The sequence below is a fragment of the Gymnoscopelus microlampas genome (genome assembly GCF_963454915.1).
Source record: "Gymnoscopelus microlampas genome assembly, chromosome: 13".
Lineage (NCBI taxonomy): Eukaryota > Metazoa > Chordata > Actinopteri > Myctophiformes > Myctophidae > Gymnoscopelus > Gymnoscopelus microlampas.
The window spans coordinates 19,811,243-19,831,389 of record NC_139950.1 but is presented as its reverse complement, the minus strand read 5'-3'; the positions used below and the strand labels follow the sequence as shown (position 1 = coordinate 19,831,389).

The window sequence follows — 20,147 nt, the reverse complement described above, 5'->3', positions numbered from 1 at the left end:
CTCTAAACCGATTGGATTTAAATTAGCAAATTAACCAATATTCTAACAATTTGATCCACACGTTTTGTTTTAAGATCTCACCGCAGTCACAATAATTACCAGGTTGAGACGGGACATTGAATGCACCTTCAGAAGAGAACATACGGGAACTTTGTGTGGTTGTTCCCCATAGAACTGCCAGGTTTGTAGAAACCCCCTTGAGGAGACCTCAATTTCATCAACTATTATTTAATCTATTATATCAGTTTAGAAATGTTTTTATTCAATATTAGATTTTCCTTATTTCTTTTAAACTTAAATGGACATCATAGCCTTTCCCACACCTACAAACAGACCATTTAAGTTGTAGATTAACATCTATAGAACTTTTGAAAGCTTAACCGAGCTAAACCTCATGTGACAACATTGTTGTTCCCTAGGCCAGTGGCAACAGAACTTTTCACACTTTTCACAACATAAACATTCTAAATTGGTCCATTTTGCATTGTTGTTGTCTAGGGATAATGCCTTACTGGTCACTGATTACAGTGGTGTAAGTAACTAAGTACTCAAGTACTGTATGGCTACTTAAGTAACATTTTGAGGTATTTTTTTACTAGTTTTTTACTAGGTACTAGTTACTTTGTAGATTTTTATTAATATTACAAAACATATGTTAACCACTTCAGCCCTATATATATTTTGGTCATTTGAAAATATCCGATCTACAATATATATTGTAGATATATATTATTATATTTTTAAAAGATTTGTATATATTTTATACATTTAAAAACTTGTGAAATGGGACAGTCATTCTGCATAATGACTACTTTCTACTTGTGGTACCTTAAGTACCTTTTTATTCCAATACTTTTGTACTTTTGCCCTACCTCATCATGATAAAGTACAGCAGTATAGCCTAGTGGGGGGAAGGGGGATAATATGCTCGGTACCTGGCAACCCGGAATAGGCCGCTTGTCTCGTTCTCACGAGGTTTTTCCTCCATCCTTTCTCAGCACCGTGTGTCCGTTGCCTCCACTGCCCGGCTGGTCGAGTGCATTCACTGCATTCATTACACGCGTAAACCACCATGCCGGCATACTTTCAACGGCCCGAAAATGCTCTCAAGCGAGCAAACGGTGAGTACAGACGTCTATTTCACCAAGACGTCAAGGAATAAGAGGGCAGTCTAAGCTATAAAAAAAGAAGCTCCCCGGTTGACGTGCCGCCTCTGCAGCTAACAAGCTAATGCTAAGCTAACAAGCTAAACGCTAAGTCCCGTTGGAATGGCGGGGAGGCCATATTGCACGCAGTCACTGTCTGGCTAGGCCGGTCTCGTGTCCTCTTTAGTGGGCCAGCCGTCCTAAGTTCATATGGGTGCGATTTAGTAACATCTGCTGACGATGCTTTCAGGTGTCGGAACAACGGCTATCAAAGTGTCCAAAGTGTTGATGGTAGATGTTGCTACTTGACAAGATGTTCTATTTATTTGCCATGAATGTCATGTGAATGTGGCACTGGTGGTGGGCCTTAATCAGCTAGGTTAAACATATGGATGGATGGATGCACTGACAAGTGTGGCCAATGTAATGACAATGGGGTTGACGTCAGGTTCAACCACTGGAGGCTTTGATAATAACATGGGAATAGTAACGACAAGTAATGTTTTTGTCATTCATTCAATGTTATTACAAGTTAAGAGGAAATTACCTACCTGGATTGTATTTTAGAGGAATATCTTTCCAGTGAAAAAAATGGCAACCAAAGTAATCCATAAAAGTCAACCAAAGAACTATATCTCGGATCTATCGTGGAGGGTGAGGTTCCAAATGGGCTACTAAAGAACAAGATTTTTGTAAAGAATCTCTCCTCTGGTTAGGAGGAATACATTGAGGACTCTAGCTGGAGCACTCATTCAATGTTACTTTTGACTATGCATGCACCTCATGGTACCATAGCACCACAAAGGCCTTACGAAGAAGGCTCCAGACTTCCCAAAACAAACTGGTCAGGCTACTGCTTGGCCTTACACCTACAAGGCTACAACTCATCTAACCCCTGCTCATTATGCTAGGGTTGGATGGCTCAGGGTAGATGGGACAGAGTAGAGTACAGCAACTTGCAATGGGCCTGGTCTACAAGATACACTACACCACAAAGACACCGATGTACCTGTCAAACTACTTCAAACGTTAAAGATGCTCACAAGCACAACACCAGAAGGAGCTCCACAAATCTTGTTCAACCCAGATTCAGCTCAAACAAGGGTTAAATTCGCTCTACTGTTATGCTACCAAAATGTGGAATGCCCTAGTACCAACTGTCATTAAAAAAGTGTGACTCCTTAGTTACTCTCCTTCAAAACCGCTCTAAAAGAGCACTTACAGGTGGCTGCAATTCTTACTGGCCCCTGAAAAAAGTCTAAGCTTATCACCAGAAATGCCCCACCCCCAACGGTTTACTGTACATATTTTCCTTAATGATTACTACTCGTTTATATGCACCATGATGTTTTTGCATATTATTGTTTGTCTTTATGAATTGAATACACAGGACCCCAATGGAAACAAGCCATAGTGCTTTCTTGGGTTTATCCTTTTAGCATCCTTATGTATGGAACTGTACCTCTGTGCATTTTTTTCAAACTGTTAATAAAGTATTCAATCAATCAATTCTAATGCTTCATCAGAATTCTTGGAGGTTGGCAAGAAGCAGCCAGCTTTGGATGTCCTGTACGATGTCATCAAGAGCAAGAAGCATCGAACATGGCAGAAGATCCACGAGCCCATTATGCTCAAGTACCTGGAGCTCTGCGTGGATCTGCGCAAAAGCCACCTGGCCAAAGAGGGGCTCTACCAGTACAAGAACATTTGCCAACAGGTATGTTAAAGAACTATTTTTTGACACAAATCAGGTGTTTTACTTACTTTCCAGACTCCAGTGTTTACATTTTAAGCCTTGTCTTAATAGGTGAACATCAAATCCCTTGAGGATGTGGTCAGGGCTTACCTCAAGCTGGCTGAGGAGAAGACTGAGACCGCCAAAGGAGAGTCTCAGCAGATGGTCCTCGACATAGAGGATCTGGACAACATCCAGACACCAGAGAGGTGACATTTGTCATATTTGAAAACATTTTAAATTTAATTAAAAAACATTTGTTCATTTTGTGTCAAACAATATTTCCACATCTCTTGTTGAACCATCATTAACACAATGTAGGTTTAGAATGGACCAATTGATGTAGATGGGTGATTGACCCTGGGTGTGGGCAATATTAAACTTAGAAGCTCCTAAATGCTCATTCTCCTCATCATGATCTGAAAAGAGGGTTTTCATAGTTTAATCTGGTCTCAGCTGTTGACATTAAGCTTGCTGTTTGAATTTGGTCTTGACAGACGTTGACATTAAGCTTGCTGTTTGAATATTTTTTTAAAGTGTGCTTCTGAGTGCTGTGAGTGGAGAGGACACTCAGGATCGTACCGACCGCCTGCTTCTCACTCCCTGGGTGAAGTTCCTGTGGGAGTCCTATCGCCAATGCCTGGACCTGCTGCGTAACAACTCCAAGGTGGAGCGCCTTTACCATGACATTGCCCAACAAGGTACGGACATAATGCTTCATGCCGTTTTCTATCCATATTCATTGTATTACTGTGTTTAAATGAATGTTTGCTACATGTTAAGAACTGAGTAGCCAATTAGTTGCAACAACAATGTACATGTTTGTACAGACACTTGGAAAAGAAAATATTACGTAAGTATAATCAGTTGCTATGTTATATAATATAAATACAAAATAATATTTCAAATAATTGATTTAGTATGAATTTTCACAATTGTCCCAATCAGTGATCTTGCATTATTTAAATACAGCTTGAACTAATGCTACTTCATTCAAACACTGTAACTTTCAACAACTTTCACTAATGTTACTTAATTCAAACACTGTAATTTTTCAAAAAAATAATCAAGTACACATTTTTACAAATTATACATTGTTCACTTTCCTGACGCAGCTGTTTGTGTTTTCTGCAGCTTTCAAGTTCTGCCTTCAGTACACCCGCAAGGCTGAGTTCCGTAAGCTCTGTGACAACCTGCGCATGCACCTTGGTCAGATCCAGCGCCACCACAACCAGAGCACAGCAATTAACCTGAATAACCCCGAGAGTCAGTCCATGCACTTGGAGACGCGCCTGGTGCAGCTAGACAGTGCCATAGCCATGGAGCTCTGGCAGGTTGGTCTGTCTTAACTGTAATATCCAACAGTGTCTTGTTTTGTGAATGGAGACCAGACAGAGTTATAAAGCAGAGATGACATGCAAGACAATTTCTGAGTGTGAGCAAGACAAGTTCTGACTGCAGCACGTGATTGATGGATAGACGCATGCAAGGTCAAGTTTTGACAATAAAAACAATACGACAACTGTATAGCATGTCACACATGCACCTTCAAAACGTGCACATACTTACAACACCTTCAAAACATCTATACATTATTAAATAGACAACACAAAGATTGCTTACACACAAGTTCTTGTGTACAGGTACATGAGAGTACAATTTACTTTTGTTCATAATGAGGGGTGATAAAACAAAATCGGTTTCTTAGTCTGATATGCAACAGAACGTTTGAAAAGTGTCAATGAACTCAGTTGATCTGATAGTTTCAGGGAGACTATTCTATAGTGTCGGGCTGCTACAGAGAAAGCACTATCATATGCATGATATTGATGTCACAGAATCACTGAATCAATATTACTTTTGAATGTGTCTGTCCAGGAAGCCTTCAAGGCCGTTGAGGACATCCATGGCTTATTTGCCCTCTCCAAGAAGCCTCCCAAACCCCAGCTGATGGCCAACTACTACAACAAAGTGTCTACTGTGTTCTGGAAGTCTGGGAATGCTCTTTTCCATGCCTGCACCCTCCACCGACTCTACCATCTCTCCAGGGAGATGCGCAAGAATCTCACCCAGGAGGAGATGCAAAGGTGAGCCCTTCATCATAACCTTAATGACAGTTTAACACTGTGTGGCTGTGATGTACGGTAGGTCAGATATTAATGGTACATGATGCATTTATATAGCAAATAAATAATTGGCCCTTGAATAACCGGTGACTATGCAAAATGTAATAATGATGATAGTAATAATTGAATTTAATCAACATTTGTTACATTTTTAAGACTAATCCGAATGTAATTTCTGAGATCCATTGACAGCCCTACTATGCAGGTAATGTACTGTATAAACTAATGGTTTCTCTCCGTTTGCAACTGACAGAATGTCCACCAGGGTCCTGTTGGCCACACTCTCCATCCCCATCACCCCTGAGCGCACTGACATCGCCCGTCTCCTAGACATGGACGGCATCATTGTGGAGAAACACCGCAGACTGGCCACCCTGCTTGGCCTGCAAACTCCACCAACACGCCAGAGTCTCATCAATGACATGGTAGATTATATACACCACACACCAACAAGCTTAATATTCTTTTTGTTTTTACTAATTTATTTATTTAAACATTCATTTCTATGTAATATTTGACCGTTTCACTGAAAGCTTCTAAAGCACCCACTGCAGGTGTATGTGTCAGGGGTGTGCTGTGTTGACAGATTTCTCTGGTGTGTCCTTTGTTATTTTAGGTGAGATTTAACTTGCTGCAGTACATCGTACCTGACGTGAAGGAACTTTACAACTGGCTGGAGGTAGAATTCCACCCACTGAAGCTGAGCGGGAGAGTGACCAAGGTAAACGAGTCTGCATTTGTACACTCAGTTAAAATGAACACTCAGGATTTTACAGTGCAGATACGTATTAATCAGAGCCCATTCCTCACAGGTGTTGGACTGGGTGAGAGACCAAGCAGAGAAGGAATCTGACCTCCAGCAGTATGTCCCCAACCTGCAGAGTAACACCATCCTTCGGCTCCTACAACAGGTGACTTGTCTTCACTTGAATTTTTCTTATAACATTTAATAAGCCTGACCTTTTTTTTTAACCATTTTTAGAAGGAGGTAATAATATATGTGATCTTGTTACATTATTAGGTTGCTCAGATCTATACGAGCATCGAGTTCAACCGTCTGGCCACCCTGGTTCCATTCGTGGATGCCTTCCAGCTGGAGCGCTCCATTGTGGACGCTGCCCGACACTGTGATCTGCAGGTAAGATCAGGGCTCATATATGCTTGGTCACGTGCTGCTTTCGCACGCCGAAAATATCATATCTACTATCATATCTATCTATCTTATCTACTATTTTCGGCACGCAACAAGGTATAATGGAGCTTTCAGGCATTTGTTAAACTAGAGGTTTAACAAACTGCCGATCCAACCAATATGTCTGAATCGTAGTGTTGAGGGCGGCCGGTCCTCCCTTAAGACAATTTATATATATATATATATATATATATATATATATATATATATATATATATATATATATATATATATATATATATATATATATATATATATATGATGAATATTGCGGTCAACATTTAGATAAGTTCAACAACTACAGTTCATCACAGTAAAAAGCCAGCAATGTTGGGCTATTAAGATGTTTGCCGTAACAATTTCTATTTATTTTTTTTCCCCTGTAGGTTCGAATTGACCATAGCTCTCGTACCTTGAGTTTTGGTTCGGACCTGAATTACTCGGCTAAAGAAGACTCCCCAGTCGGTCCGTTCCTGCAGAACATGCCCTCAGAGCAAATCAGGAACCAGCTGACTGCCATGTCCTCTTCTCTGGCCAAGGCCATCGAAGTCATCAAACCTGCATCCATCCTGGTGAGCACAGCCGTCATGGAATTTCTGTTTTTTTTTTTACGGCAGGGCTCTGCAGCAGTATAGCCGTCTATAAGATGGTTGATCTGTGTATCAGAGCCAATTTCACAAACTGCTGGACCAATCAGCGTCAAATGTCATAGAAGTACCTCAACTAATTTATTTTCTTGCATGTTTTATACTTTAAAAAAATATATATTTTACTTAAATTGTGTAATGGAAGTCAATGCGGCTCTGATGTGGCTACCGTGCCCACATTTGGAGATGACTTTTGCAGACACAGGAAAAACATTACATTTCTACTCACAGACCCAAGCACAGATGAACTCTGAATACTGGTGTATATTTTGTATATTATGTATGACACAAGCACAGGTAAACTCCGAATGTATGTCTATTGTTTATGTATGACACCTCTGTCCAGCCATGTTTTCATCATGCTTCCATCTGTTTGTCCGTTTTTCAGCAAGAGCGCGAGGAGCAGCACCAGTTGGCAATTGCTGCCTACCTGAAAAATGGCCGCAAGGAGCACCAGCGCATTCTGGCCCGCAGGCAGACCATTGAGGAGCGCAAGGAGCGCCTGGAGAGCCTGAACATCGCGCGAGAGAAGGAGGAGCTGGAGCAGCGCGAGGCTGAGTTGCAGAAGGTCCGCAAGGCAGAGGAGGATCGCCTGCGCCTGGAGGCCAAGGAGCGTGAGAAGGAGCGCATCATGCAGGAGCACGAGCAGATCAAGAAGAAGACGGTGCGCGAGCGGCTTGAGCAGATAAAGAAGACCGAACTGGGAGCCAAGGCCTTCAAAGATATTGACATTGAGGTACTGATGCCTTGCATCAAACGATCAATTGAATTCTCAGTGGATAGAATATTTATCAAAGAAATTAAATTTTAGTAATGGTTTTAGTCGCATTTTTAAATGTCTGTTGTCTATTATTTAGTATTTGAATGCTTGACTTTGTTCCATATTATAACTACCTTTCAGGACGGGAACCCCTTTTGGGGTTCCTGTTATGTACAGTATATAGCAACATTTCAGAAAACGTAGGTCAGTATTTAGAATCGGCCTCAGGTCTAAATGGCTTAATTTCATATTATGAAATAATGTCATAGATTGTAGGTCTTCAACAGGGTTTTCTTTTTCATTAACCACTAAAACCTATTCTGGGCCGTAGAAAATAGCTGATCTACAAGCTTGTAGATCTATTATTTTCAGTGAAGAGGTTTGGTGTAGACGGAACCAGTATTGAGTGGCTAAATATCACAAACAAAATGTATACAACACTGATGTTTGTCTGTCAAAAGTCTTTCATCTATGAAATCTATGAAAATATTTAATTCGCAACACAGTTTTTCCAATTATGTAGTGGGGGACACTGCTTCATCTCTTGGCCTGAAAAACGTTCAAGATTGCTGTCATAGTTAAATTGATGATGGATTCTAAAGCTGATCACATTAGTCCTTAGGCTATTGAAATTGGGCTTTGTTACCAAATGTTTCAAGGTGAGACTAATATTTAATATACGTTTATTTTGCACAGGACTTGGAGGAGCTGGACCCAGACTTCATCATGGCCAAACAGGTGGAGCAGTTGGAGAAGGAAAAGAAGGAACTTCAGGAACGTCTAAAGAACCAGGAGAAGAAGGTATTTCAGACAAGCATCACATCCATTACCCTAGGTGGTTTAGATGTAGCCTTTGGACTAACCTCTGTGTTGTGGATATCTTTCAGATCGACTACTTTGAGCGAGCGAAACGCCTCGAGGAGATTCCCCTCATCAAAAAGGCCTATGAGGAGCAGCGTATCAAGGATATGGAACTGTGGGAGCTGCAGGAGGAGGAGAGGGTAAGGCAGCACCACAAATAAACGGGCCGTTTATATACATACAACTAACACATTTTGAAACGAACATTTCATAAATCAAGGATGCCTCATGACTATGAAGAAGAACGTGATCATCAGTGTCCGGTGCTGTTTGATTGTTACAGATCAGCAACATGAAGGTGGAGCGTGAGAAGGCTCTGGAGCACAAGAAACGCATGTCCAGGATGATGGAGGACAAAGAGAACTTTGTGTCCACAATAACAGCAGCCCGTAGCTTCATTTATGAGGTAAGACCAATAGAGACCCACTACTTTGAAGAATGTTTATCATGGTAGTATTGGTTTGAATTTTAAAATCCTCCTATCTCTTTTTTTTTTAAAGGAAAAACTGTCAGCATTCCAGGAGCGCTTGGTTGAGGAGAGGAAGAAGCGCATGGAGGAAAGGAAGAGGCAACGCAAAGAGGACAGGCGTAACAACTACTACCGCCAGAAAGAGGAAGATGCCCAGCGTATCCATGAGGAATCACTCAAGAAAGGTAACACGTGGCAACGTGACCTTGTACTTCACAATTCACTGGATGGTGTCATTCTGTTTTGAATAGACTTTGGGATATCCACTTAAAATGGCAATTGCGTTGCAGAGCGCGAGGAACGGGAGCGCGTTGAGCAGGAGCAGCGCGAGGAGGAGGAGAGGGAGTACCAGGAGCGCCTAGCTAAGCTTGAGGAGCAGGAGCGCAAGCAGCGTGCCCGTCAGCAGGAGATCGAGGAGCGCGAACGCCGTCGTGAAGAGGAGAGGAAGGCCCCGGAAGAGAAACCAGCCAAACCGGTGCGTGTCACGTAACCACTTAAATTCTTTATACTTTGTTGTGCAGCAAATATCTACAAGCTCAACACATCGCAGTGTGACATGGTGTGAGCTTGTAGATCAGCTATTTTATGTCCCCTATATTCATAATTGTTCTAGAATTATGCCCAGAATAGGAACGCTAGGGTTCATGTGGTTGATCTGTTTTCTATCGCAGGATTTCTGCTGTTATTTAACTCCATGCACATGAAATGACATGCACATTGTACTGTAAATGTGATATGGAGGGGCAAGGCCAAAGGTCAGACATTCCTAATTTAGAAACATAACAACTTGACATTAGCTAATGTTTAATATGCTAGATTACTTTTGCAGGTTATTAAAAATAAATCATTCAAATTGCATCAAAATAGACAGGCTTTCAAGACCCTTTCGGGCGTCAAAATTACTTTTACCTGATTTGCCACGAGGGCCTCGATGTCTCAAGACTGTTGAATTATTTACCCCTTTCAGGAGTGGTCTGAGAGGTCTGAGAAGGAGGAGGGTGGTGGTGGTGGTGGTGGAGGAGGAGGAGGAGGAGGATGGAGGAAGAAGACCGATGATGATTCAGAATGGCGTCGTCCTGTTGGAGGTGACAGGTATGCAACTCTGAATTCTCTTTAAATTTCTGATGCACCCCCTCCAATCGGTGAGTAAATTCCGAAATGTAACATTTTGACAGATTTTAAGTAGTGGATTGTTGGTATACACCAGACCCGTTGAAAGAGGGAGTTACGACACACGCTGATCTCGCCTCCATGTGATCACGTGGTTCATGTAGCACGCATGTCTTGGAAACTGATGCTAAAACCGAATGGGCTTCAGCATTTATTTGGAACTACACAGTAGTGTTTGGAACTATTGGCCGCGAAGCGAGATTGACTCACGAGGCTGTGGCAAGAGTTACTTCCACATTCTCCATTTACAGTGGAAGTCTATGGGAGTGTCGTAACTCTCAATTGCCCTTTTGCTTTTTAACCACTTTCAACCTAGCATCTCTGTTTTGGGCATGTCCTTATAGTTGAAACCCTTCTAAAATCCTTAAAAGAATTGCAAAAATGTTCTAAAAACGCTTTCGTAACTTTTAAAAAAAATAACAGATTAACAGCTCACAATGGGTCTTGAGCTTGTAGATTGGCTATTTTCACTATTTTAAGTAAAATAATAAAATATAAATTTGGTTGTTAAAAACTCACAACTGTTAAAAATGCTGGGAGTGTCTGTAATCTGTCAGTCAGTGTGGCTGTACAGAAAGGCCTATAACACTTTCTGGCTAATTTCCCAGGGAACGGAGACAGGAGGGCCGCGAGGACGAGAAAGAAGATCCACCCTTCAGGCGCAGGGGAGGAGATGACAGAGCCCCCCCGCCCCGTCGGGATTTCGATGACGACAAACCCACATGGCGCGGAGCTGACGAAGAGCGTCCCAGGCGCAGTGGCTTTGACGATGACCGCGGTCCCCCCCGACGCAGGTTCGATGAGGACAGAGCGCCCCGTAGAGCCATGGACGAGCCGAGGGCCGCCAGACGTGGGGCTGATGACGACTGGGGTCCCAGGAGGGGTGCAGATGATGACAGAGTTGCCAGGAGAGGTGTGGATGACGGACCTCGTCGTGGTGCCGATGACGCCAAGCCCTGGAAGCCTATTGGTAAAGCTGGTATGTACATACTAAGACCACAAATTGGAGCAGTGCTCTGTGCACCGCCATATCTCCGCCATCTCAGCCCTAGCCAGGGCTTTGGAAATAACATTTAGACAACATACGTTGCAACTTTTTGCATTTGTGGCACCTGCTATGGGCAGAAGTGAAAGTGCTTTCAGAGGTTTACTCTATAGAGGCCGCTTAAGATGCTAATTTTGGACGTCAAAAGACAGGCAAACGGTGTGGGATATCAAAACTCTGTTGTCATTGTCACATAACACCCAAGATCATTTATTCCTAATTTGGTGAAAGAAATCATGTTTCTGCAACAAACAGTTGTAGCATGTGTGGTGCCTGCTACGGGTCTAGGTAGAATTCCCTTTTTAGAGGCCCATTAATGTGTGTGGGGTTGATTGGATGATGCGATTATGTTTTTTGGCATTCTTTGTAAAACAGGCCCTACCCGCAAAGTAATGGCAATTGTAGCCAATCAGATTGTAATACCAAAAATCTGTATATTGCATGTTTATCACACGATTCCAGAGGTAATGTGTAGCAATGTGTGAGTTTTGGATGTGGAATATGCAAAATGGCCTAAGATCTTGTGAGGCGGAAATGGGTGCAGTCTATATGGCGCCATGATCCAAGGAATCCAGGTGGAAAGAATATTGTAAGAGAGGCCAAGGGGGCACCGATACGGTGTGTACCACATACAGTAGGCTTTGATGCCTGACAGCGTGTCCGGATTTGCGGCGGATTTGCTGCTTGTCGCTCCCCGACACTCTCTCCCTGTTTCCTGTCTCAATCTACTGTATCTCTAATAAAGGCATAACCCCCCCCCCCCCAAGAAAAAAGACTTAGCCCATTGAGACCTGAAGCCGATTCTACATGTCTCCTAAATCTCAACAGTTTTCTGAAAAACGTATGTTTCTATATCAGTGGTGCTCAATCTTTTTCATGACAAGGACCCCCAAAATTATATGTATTTGGCCGTGGACCCCCATCAAAATATGTTGTTCCAGGGACCCCCAGAAGCAAAGATTTGAGTTAAAAATGTTCGCTTTAAAATTATATGTATTCAAAGATTTGCACACATTTTCACGATTTTTCAAAAATAGCAGATCTACAAGCTCGTAGCGCTGCACTCGGTGCCGTGCTACTGCTATTTTTGAATAGCCCAAAGTGTAAAATAATGTTTTTTAGCTCAAATCTAAAAATGAGACAGTTCCAGGTCTTAATGGGTTAAGGCCAATGCATAAAACTGCATGGTATAAATAGCATCATCATGAGGCAGATAACATTTTGGGAGTGTTTCGTTATGATCGTTATTCTTCTTCGTGTTAAAGTATCAAGAATTTTTGTAGTTCCTACAGCAGGTGGTGGTTGGCGTGAAAGAGAGAAGGCCCGAGAGGAAAGTTGGGGCCCTCCCCGTGGCGCTGGTGAGGATGACGAAGAAGAGGGAGAGGAGAGACCCAGAGAGCGTCGCCCACCGCCAAGGTTTTTAAAAAGATGTTTTACCACTCTTCTTCTGATGGCATGATTGATCACAATTTTTTATTTTCTTTATCCTGTTTTTGTTTATTTTCTTTATTTGCTTGTGGGATTATATCTCTGCTATGGCAACAGCCAATACTGACCAGACAGCGCCATCTGCAGTTACTATTTAGCAGAGACTCATAATCTATTGAGATGGTCTTCACGTGTAAATTTGTTAGTCGTTTTTAAATTTTGGGTTGGGGACTTGTTTAATCTTTTCAGAGAGGAGCCCGCTGTGGAGAAGCCCAGTGTGTGGAGAAGAGGAGGAGGCGGCACAGAGAAGGAGGACGCCAACAGCTGGCGTCCTCCGAAGCGCGAAGACACCGACCGTGACGAGCGCCGTGACGTGCCCCGTCCCCGCGATGATCCTCCACGTCCCCGCGATGATCGCCGCGGTGAAAGTCGTGATGTTGTGCGCCGTGATGAGCGCGAGATTAGAGCCCCACCCAGAGAGCAAGAAGAAGGTAAGCAAAGCCTGCTCTCTGCAACTCACAATTTGTGTGGAGAAATTCACCCTCTTGATATTTCTTCTCAATATGATCTCATTTATCGTCACGAGCCTTGGACATTTCAACAATGTCAGCTGATGTCAGTTGCCGACTTGAACGCAGTGAAGCCAGCTTTCTCAGTACTATTGCTTTTATTAGAAGAAAAGTGTAACCCCCCCCAGTCACAGAATATAGTGGGTAACCAAAGTCGGTATAACTGCTTCGGTCCGGTTCGACCATGAAAATGAGACCGGTTTGGAAATGTTTTCATCAGCACAATTATATCGGCTACCATTGCGGATCAAAGGCTTTTGTTAAACGTGTTTATATGTAGAATTCAAAGTTGTTCCCCCTTAAAGTGGCTCTTGTTTTGATATTAATATTATAGATTTTGTGGTGACCAGCAACATTGGATATTTTATACATACGATTATGTTTGATGAATCCAACAGGATAAAGTTAAAATGAATATCACGGCTTCGGATAGATTAAAGGCAGTTCAGCTCTGACCCTTGTATACGATTGAAGCGTGCTCAAAGTTTCTCTAGTTAAGATATCTTAACATACAAAGCAACTTATCTCTTTACATGTGCGTCATCTCTTCTGTAGCTTCTAATAGAAAGAGCTGCATGTTCAAGCCAGCACAAAGTGAAGACACCTGTAGCAGTTACCTTCGACATTCACCTACACATACACCTTTGAAAAAATATCACAATCAAATTGTATGTAAGCATAAATAGGCTATGTGTAACTTCATTACATTTTCTACTGGGAGATTAAGTGTGCGGACTTCCCTTCCTTTTTCTAGCATAAATAGGCCACCATGTTGTGTCAGAAGTGTCTCTCAGTCTAGAAAAGATCCTATCCTGATGTTGATCAAGGTGGTGTTTTCCTCACAGCCACTAGATGTCACTAATTACCTTGTAATTGTTGTCAGTAGTGTTATACTGGGATACTCTTGAGTTTGTGGAATCTTCTGTACCAACCTTTTTTTTTTAGCGGCGCTAGCCGCTCTATACCTGACTTTGTCCGTGTGCGTCAATGTTCTGATTGGTCAGGTGCGTCAACAAAGTGATTGGTCAAGCTTCACGTGACACATGGCTATAAACACATATCGATGACAAAATGTATCAAAGGCGCCGCTACCTTCACACAGGGTGTGATTTTAATTTCAAATCTGTTTGACTACTGACACTGGGGCTAAATCGTATATTAAATGTATACTGATACTACAATATGGACAATATGGACATCACAAAAAGCCTGGGATGCAATTGCATTATTTTATACACCAGTAACTTGCATGTATGTCTACTGGTGAGCTACTCTAAAATTAGGACTGGCATGAATGGTATTATTTACGGTTTGAACATTTTGGTGATATTTACAACCAAACCTTTGTTTTATTTATGTATTATTATATGGATAGTGCCATTAGAGGTAAACAAACTTAAGTTGTTACGTTGCCTGCCTCTGGGGACCTCTCAGGGCTGACAGAGAAGTCCATGTTCATTGATGGAAATATTTGACTGTTAGGAGACATTTCCATTGTCAAAATCATCATTTGTTAATGTTTGCCACTTCCCCATCTTTAAATGTAACCTGCCCTGTCATTAGCAACACTTGGCTAGTAATGCTAAGCTACAATCAGTTATTCCACCTCTGAACTGAGACTGAATCTGCCAACCGCACCAGGATGTATATCTTGAACAAACACAGAATGTTTGCCCAAGAATAGGGACACTAGAGTTGATGCAGAAAGCAGCTTACCAAAGCCTACTGTATGAAAGGCTTGTCGGTTCTTTTGTCAGATTCAACACAGGCAGTACTGAAGGTAATTTATTCAATGATCAGTCATTTTCAATAACCATTGAAAAAATAGGCACGTTTGCCAAGCTTTAGGAAAGTAAGTGTTTGACTTCCGGTCGGTGCACTTCAAAATAAGAACAGTATGACAAGTCGTAGGAAAGTAATCATTTGACTTCCGGTCATTGCTCCTTCACAAGTTGTGTATCTCATTGTATTGATTTACTATAGATATTTGGAAGATTTTTTTTTAGAAGGAATGGCCAATTTTGACAGCTATAGTAACAATACTAACCCCTAGTAGTTATGAATCAAATCAGAAACCAAGTGTTTACAGTGAAGGAGGACACGACGCAATACCACAAAGACCTGTATGAGGAGTGTTTGGTGACTAAAACAAATACAACTGAACTCCAAGCACATTCCCAAACAGGTAATGTAAACAAGTTAACCTAGTTCTTGTCAATATGTTTGACAAAAGATCATGGAGGTACAAGGACGTAATCCATGCCTTTCCCTTAGTTTGTTAAAATGGTATAGTGCCCAATAACCTTAACAACTTATATTTTGAACTTATTCCCATGGGCACTATACTTGGTAGACCATATTTGCATGGGCTACACTACAAGCTCACAACGTGTTGAGCTTTTAGATCTGATATTTTTGCTGAATGTTCACCCCAGAATAGGGATGCTAGGGTTGAAGAGGTTTATAACAATTGCAATCATTGTTTATTTCTTTTATTTTGCGGTTCTGCTTGACACCAACCTGTCAACCTGATGTGTTATGTCTTAAATAGGAGGATCAACTTGGCGTCGTGCTGGTGATGACAAGCCTCGCGAGGAGCGCAAAGAAGACAGAGAAAGACCCCCTCCCAGGGAAAAGGATCCTGAGCCTGATGCTGACGGGGAAAAGAGCTCATGGCGCGACGACAAAGACAAAGAACGTCGCGTCATCAAGGAAGAGACGGACGATGATGGCTGGACTACTGTCCGACGCTGAGTCCTAATCCTCCATCTCTGCCGCTGAATGGCTTATGTGGTGACTAATTGGTTTTCAAAAAAAGGAAAAATTCTTTAATGTCAAAAAAATCCAATTAACCAGTTATCCACAGTGGTGAATTAATGGCAATATATCTTGCAGCATTCAACTTCTATCTTTCATTCAACTTATATCTTGTTAAATTCAACTTCTATCTTTAATTCAAATTCTATCTTGTTTCATTCAAATTCTTTCATTCAACTTCTATCTATCATCATTCAACGTCTATCTTGCAGCATTCAACTGTATGAAACGGAGTTGCATGTGTATAGATAAAGCCTTTATTAATAAAGCAATTTGCTCACCACTTGCATTTGTCCTTTACATCCTTATTTTCAAAAACAACATGATGCTTATACTGAAGGTGAGCTTAGTAATAACTTGAAATGTCCATGTTAACTTTTACGTGTGTTGTATAAATATAATGGCTACCTTGTAAACAACATTCAGAGGTTGGAAGTAACAAAATACAAATACTTTAACTTTACTTAAGTGGAGGTTTCAGATGTCTATACTTTACTCGAGTATTAAAAAAAATACAATCACCAAGGCTACTCTTTAAATTTTTTAAATTCAGTATTAATCTGCATTTGAGCAGAATTATACGTTTTTGCATTATTTGCGTGCCGTCCAAACGACACTGATATGACCCTAAATGAATGCCTCAATGACAGAAAAAAACATGGATTCATCTATCGGCGCATAACTGCATATGATCACACACACGACGGGCGTAACAAGATGAAAAAGAGGAAGACTTTAGTGCGGAGAATAGACATTCATTTTAGCCAATGTGATGTGATGTGAGAATCCGGACTACCTGGCACCAACTTGGGAATCTTGGATCGCTGCTCTCCACTCCCTCCTATCCGGCATAAACTGAGTGTCTGTATGTAGGTGGTGTGCCGCTTTACCCTCCTAGCTCACGTTCGCTCCCACATTGTCAGTTTGCTCGCCACAAGTTCTGGGTGCCTGATGTTGCCCAGCCAGCCTCATCCTTCTCTCCCTAACCTACCTAGTCCGTCACTGTAGAGGTCCACATTTCTGATGTGGTCTGCCCATGTGATATCAAGTAGCATTCTTGTGTAACCTATATAGCAACCATGAGCAGTGGACAGAACAATGATTTGGTTACAACCACTGTTGGAGGGACCAGTCAGCATAATGCAACAGATTTTTAGACCCAAATGGCATGCTTTGATAAAATTAACTGAGAATCAGCATCTGCTGAACTTGGACAAAAACAATAGGTAGCCTATAGATGAGGGAATTCCTTAACTGAGTTCTTGTTTTGATCATGTCTGCAGTGAGTATGTTGCTGACATTGAAAAATGATTTACACATTGAAGTGAGTGTGTTCATTATTTGCAGTATATCTTGTATTTTATTTGAAGTTGGAGTTGAAGTACGATATGATATATAAAAAAATGATATGACATGATCAGTTGAAACAGCCAGTATAGAAATGTCACCCTAACTTACACACACAGATGTGTGTGTGTGTGTGTGTGTGTGTGTGTGTGTGTGTGTGTGTGTGTGTGTGTGTATATATGCTAGATGTGTGTGTGATGTAGGGAAGATATTCTGACGACCCATAGGACATTGTTTAAACGGTTGAATGATTGAAATTAGGTTTTACTCATGTACCTAACTCAACTGTGTTAGCTACAAAGACCACTCAAATCGCACTTTCACCTTGTGTCCACTGGATGGCGTAAAAGCACTATGTTGACAAGACAGGATCACTGCACTTCACTTATTTACAGGAAGGAAAGTTATGATGTTGGCTACTAGCCATTTGGATCCATTGTTGGATCAGTCCTCAACTCATTAACTCTAGTAAACTTACCTACACATTTAGCATAACCGGTCGATTTATTGATTCATATGTTTTAAGCTGTGAAAAAGCTCAACCCTAAAGAGCATTTCCCCTTGAAATTACGCCTTTCGCGCTATTAAAGCCTACATCAAGGGTCTTCAACGCAGGGACCCCCACCACTATTGTATAAAATAGTGTTGCAGATTAAACTTTTTCATAATTTCATAGATGTCTTCATAGACTTGTTTGACAGCACTGTCATTAGTGTTGGATTCATGTTAGTGTGCATTTTCAGACATTTAACCACTTAAACTGTCAATACTTAGTAAACTTGACCTTTCACTCTGTACTTGGTCTGCACTTTTTCTCCCTTTACACCAAACATCTTTGCCGAAAATAGCCGATCTACAAGCTCACACAGCCTATTTTTTTTGCTAAAGTTCTCCTCAGAATAGGGATTCTGGATTAAAGTGTTTAATGTAAAATAAATTCTATCACACACAGATTTGGTGGCCCCCCTGTAGTAACTCTGAGGAGTCCCGGACCCCCTGTTGAAGACCCCTGGCCTGTATGCCTTTGCACATTTGACAGGTGAGGTGAGCCCTCTGAACTCTCCAAAAATAGTCCTAATCATTTGTATCAGCGGCTTTTGGACATATATTTTTAATATGTCAGTATAAGGTAGGATGTTTTCCCCCCTATTTATGGTGCATTGATGGCATATAACTAAAGCCAACCGAAAGCTGCCATTTGATATTTGCAAAATTATATCGAAACATAGCCTACACTGACCCACGTCTTTGATTCTTTCTTAGCTCAATATCTTTCCTCGAAGATACTTTAACCTGGACGATACCGCATTATTACAGTGTTATTTGTTAGGCTAAATGCTGAATTACTATTTTTAAAGGCCGAAACAAATTGGAGATGTTATGAATTGTTCATCTGTGGGACTTCTATTTACATCACGTCTATTACATCATTAGACAGCAACGCCGAAGATATCAAGAATAGCCTTATGTATTTAATGTTAAATACCTATACAACAACAATAATAACAAATATATTATTTATATAATTTAAATAAATGGTAGGCTATCTATGCAAATTAATGCATGCGTTCTTGAAATCAACAACAGATCTCACAGGCCTATAGTTCCCACTAACGGATATAGGCTAAACAGCGTAGGAACTGAGTTGAACTGCTGGGCTATCTGAACAGAATGTGTACATTAATCCATAACATTGACTATATGATCATTTTGTAATCCCAGACTAGTGTTAGGCCTACATCTTTATTGATTTCTCAACAATAGCTTAAATGATGACGGAAAAGCCCCCTTAGCTCACCTATATCCATTTATAAGGGCCTTAACTGAGGTCTGTGAAAAACGATAGGCTTATGCCAGACCGTATAGAGGCGACTAAATGGTCTAAAGCTTAAATCCCATGTGTTGGTTGTCTGAATCAATACTCCTTCAAGAATATATGCCATGTAGATTAGCCTACAGGTAGGCTAGCAACTCCACCAAACACCTGCACATTTGGCATTAATGTGTTAAACGTCCCATATTCGATGAACACTTCTTCGATTAATTAAATACACAGAACCCCAATGGAAACAAGCCATAGTGCTTTCTTGGGTTTAATCCTTTTAGCATCCTTTTGTATAGAACTATGCTTTCTGTGCTTTTTTTGCAAACTGTTAAAGTATTCAATCAATCAATCACACACACATCGAATGTGCATTATTACATTTTGAGGCAATTCATTCACTGACTGGCTGCATAGCCTACTTGACATTAAAACGCCAAGTCGCACCAATATCGACCAAAATATCCCAGCCAATGGAGTATTCAATTGCACAATTTGCAAGCTAATCGAAGCTGGGTCGGGGTAAAACAAATAAAATAAAATAAAATATTAAAATAAATGAAGGCAAATAATAGTTTGATCGTGCTTCTGGATTAATGAATTAATATCTGCTATTCAGGCCAACCCTAAAAATATCTCATTAGATGTTTAATCAACGCACGCACACACACACACACACACACACGCACGCACGCACGCACGCACGCACGCACGCACACAGGCATACAGGCATGCACATGCACATGTGTAGGCGGGCGCGCGCGCACACACACACACACACACACACACACACACACACACACACACACACACACACACACACACACACACACACACACACACATGCAGTATAGACCTCACCTTATATTTGAAATAACCACTAAGTCCTATAACCCTACATGCCCCCCTTGAAGTCTAACTGTCATAGGCCTCATCGGCGGGCATAAATGCAAACGTAAGTACCTTCAGTAGCTTTCCTACTGGTTCAGCTGAGTGTGTGAAACGTTGTGGAGA

General features: G+C 41.3%; 1 protein-coding gene across 1 annotated transcript; it reads left to right on the top strand.

The window, feature by feature from the left end:
- Positions 1–967: 967 nt before the first annotated feature.
- eif3s10 (eukaryotic translation initiation factor 3, subunit 10 (theta)) lies at positions 968–16,247 on the top strand. The gene is made up of 22 exons (XM_084075480.1): positions 968–1,121; positions 2,672–2,862; positions 2,953–3,089; positions 3,418–3,581; positions 4,015–4,214; positions 4,759–4,967; positions 5,260–5,431; positions 5,623–5,727; positions 5,819–5,917; positions 6,028–6,144; positions 6,585–6,770; positions 7,234–7,581; positions 8,302–8,406; positions 8,493–8,606; positions 8,750–8,872; positions 8,967–9,120; positions 9,226–9,410; positions 9,903–10,027; positions 10,714–11,084; positions 12,434–12,566; positions 12,828–13,069; positions 15,699–16,247. The coding sequence occupies exons 1-22, from the start codon at positions 1,073–1,075 to the stop codon at positions 15,899–15,901; spliced, it is 3,732 nt and encodes a 1,243-aa protein (XP_083931606.1). The 5' UTR covers positions 968–1,072; the 3' UTR covers positions 15,902–16,247.
- Positions 16,248–20,147: the final 3,900 nt, after the last annotated feature.

Excerpts from the sequence above, each read along its gene's own strand:
- eif3s10 (XM_084075480.1), top strand. The coding sequence starts at position 1,073 with ATGCCGGCATACTTTCAACGGCCCGAAAATGCTCTCAAGCGAGCAAAC. Across the intron at positions 8,407-8,492 it reads TAAAGAACCAGGAGAAGAAG|ATCGACTACTTTGAGCGAGC; the intron begins GTATTTCAGACA and ends GATATCTTTCAG. Across the intron at positions 11,085-12,433 it reads GAAGCCTATTGGTAAAGCTG|TTCCTACAGCAGGTGGTGGT; the intron begins GTATGTACATAC and ends GAATTTTTGTAG.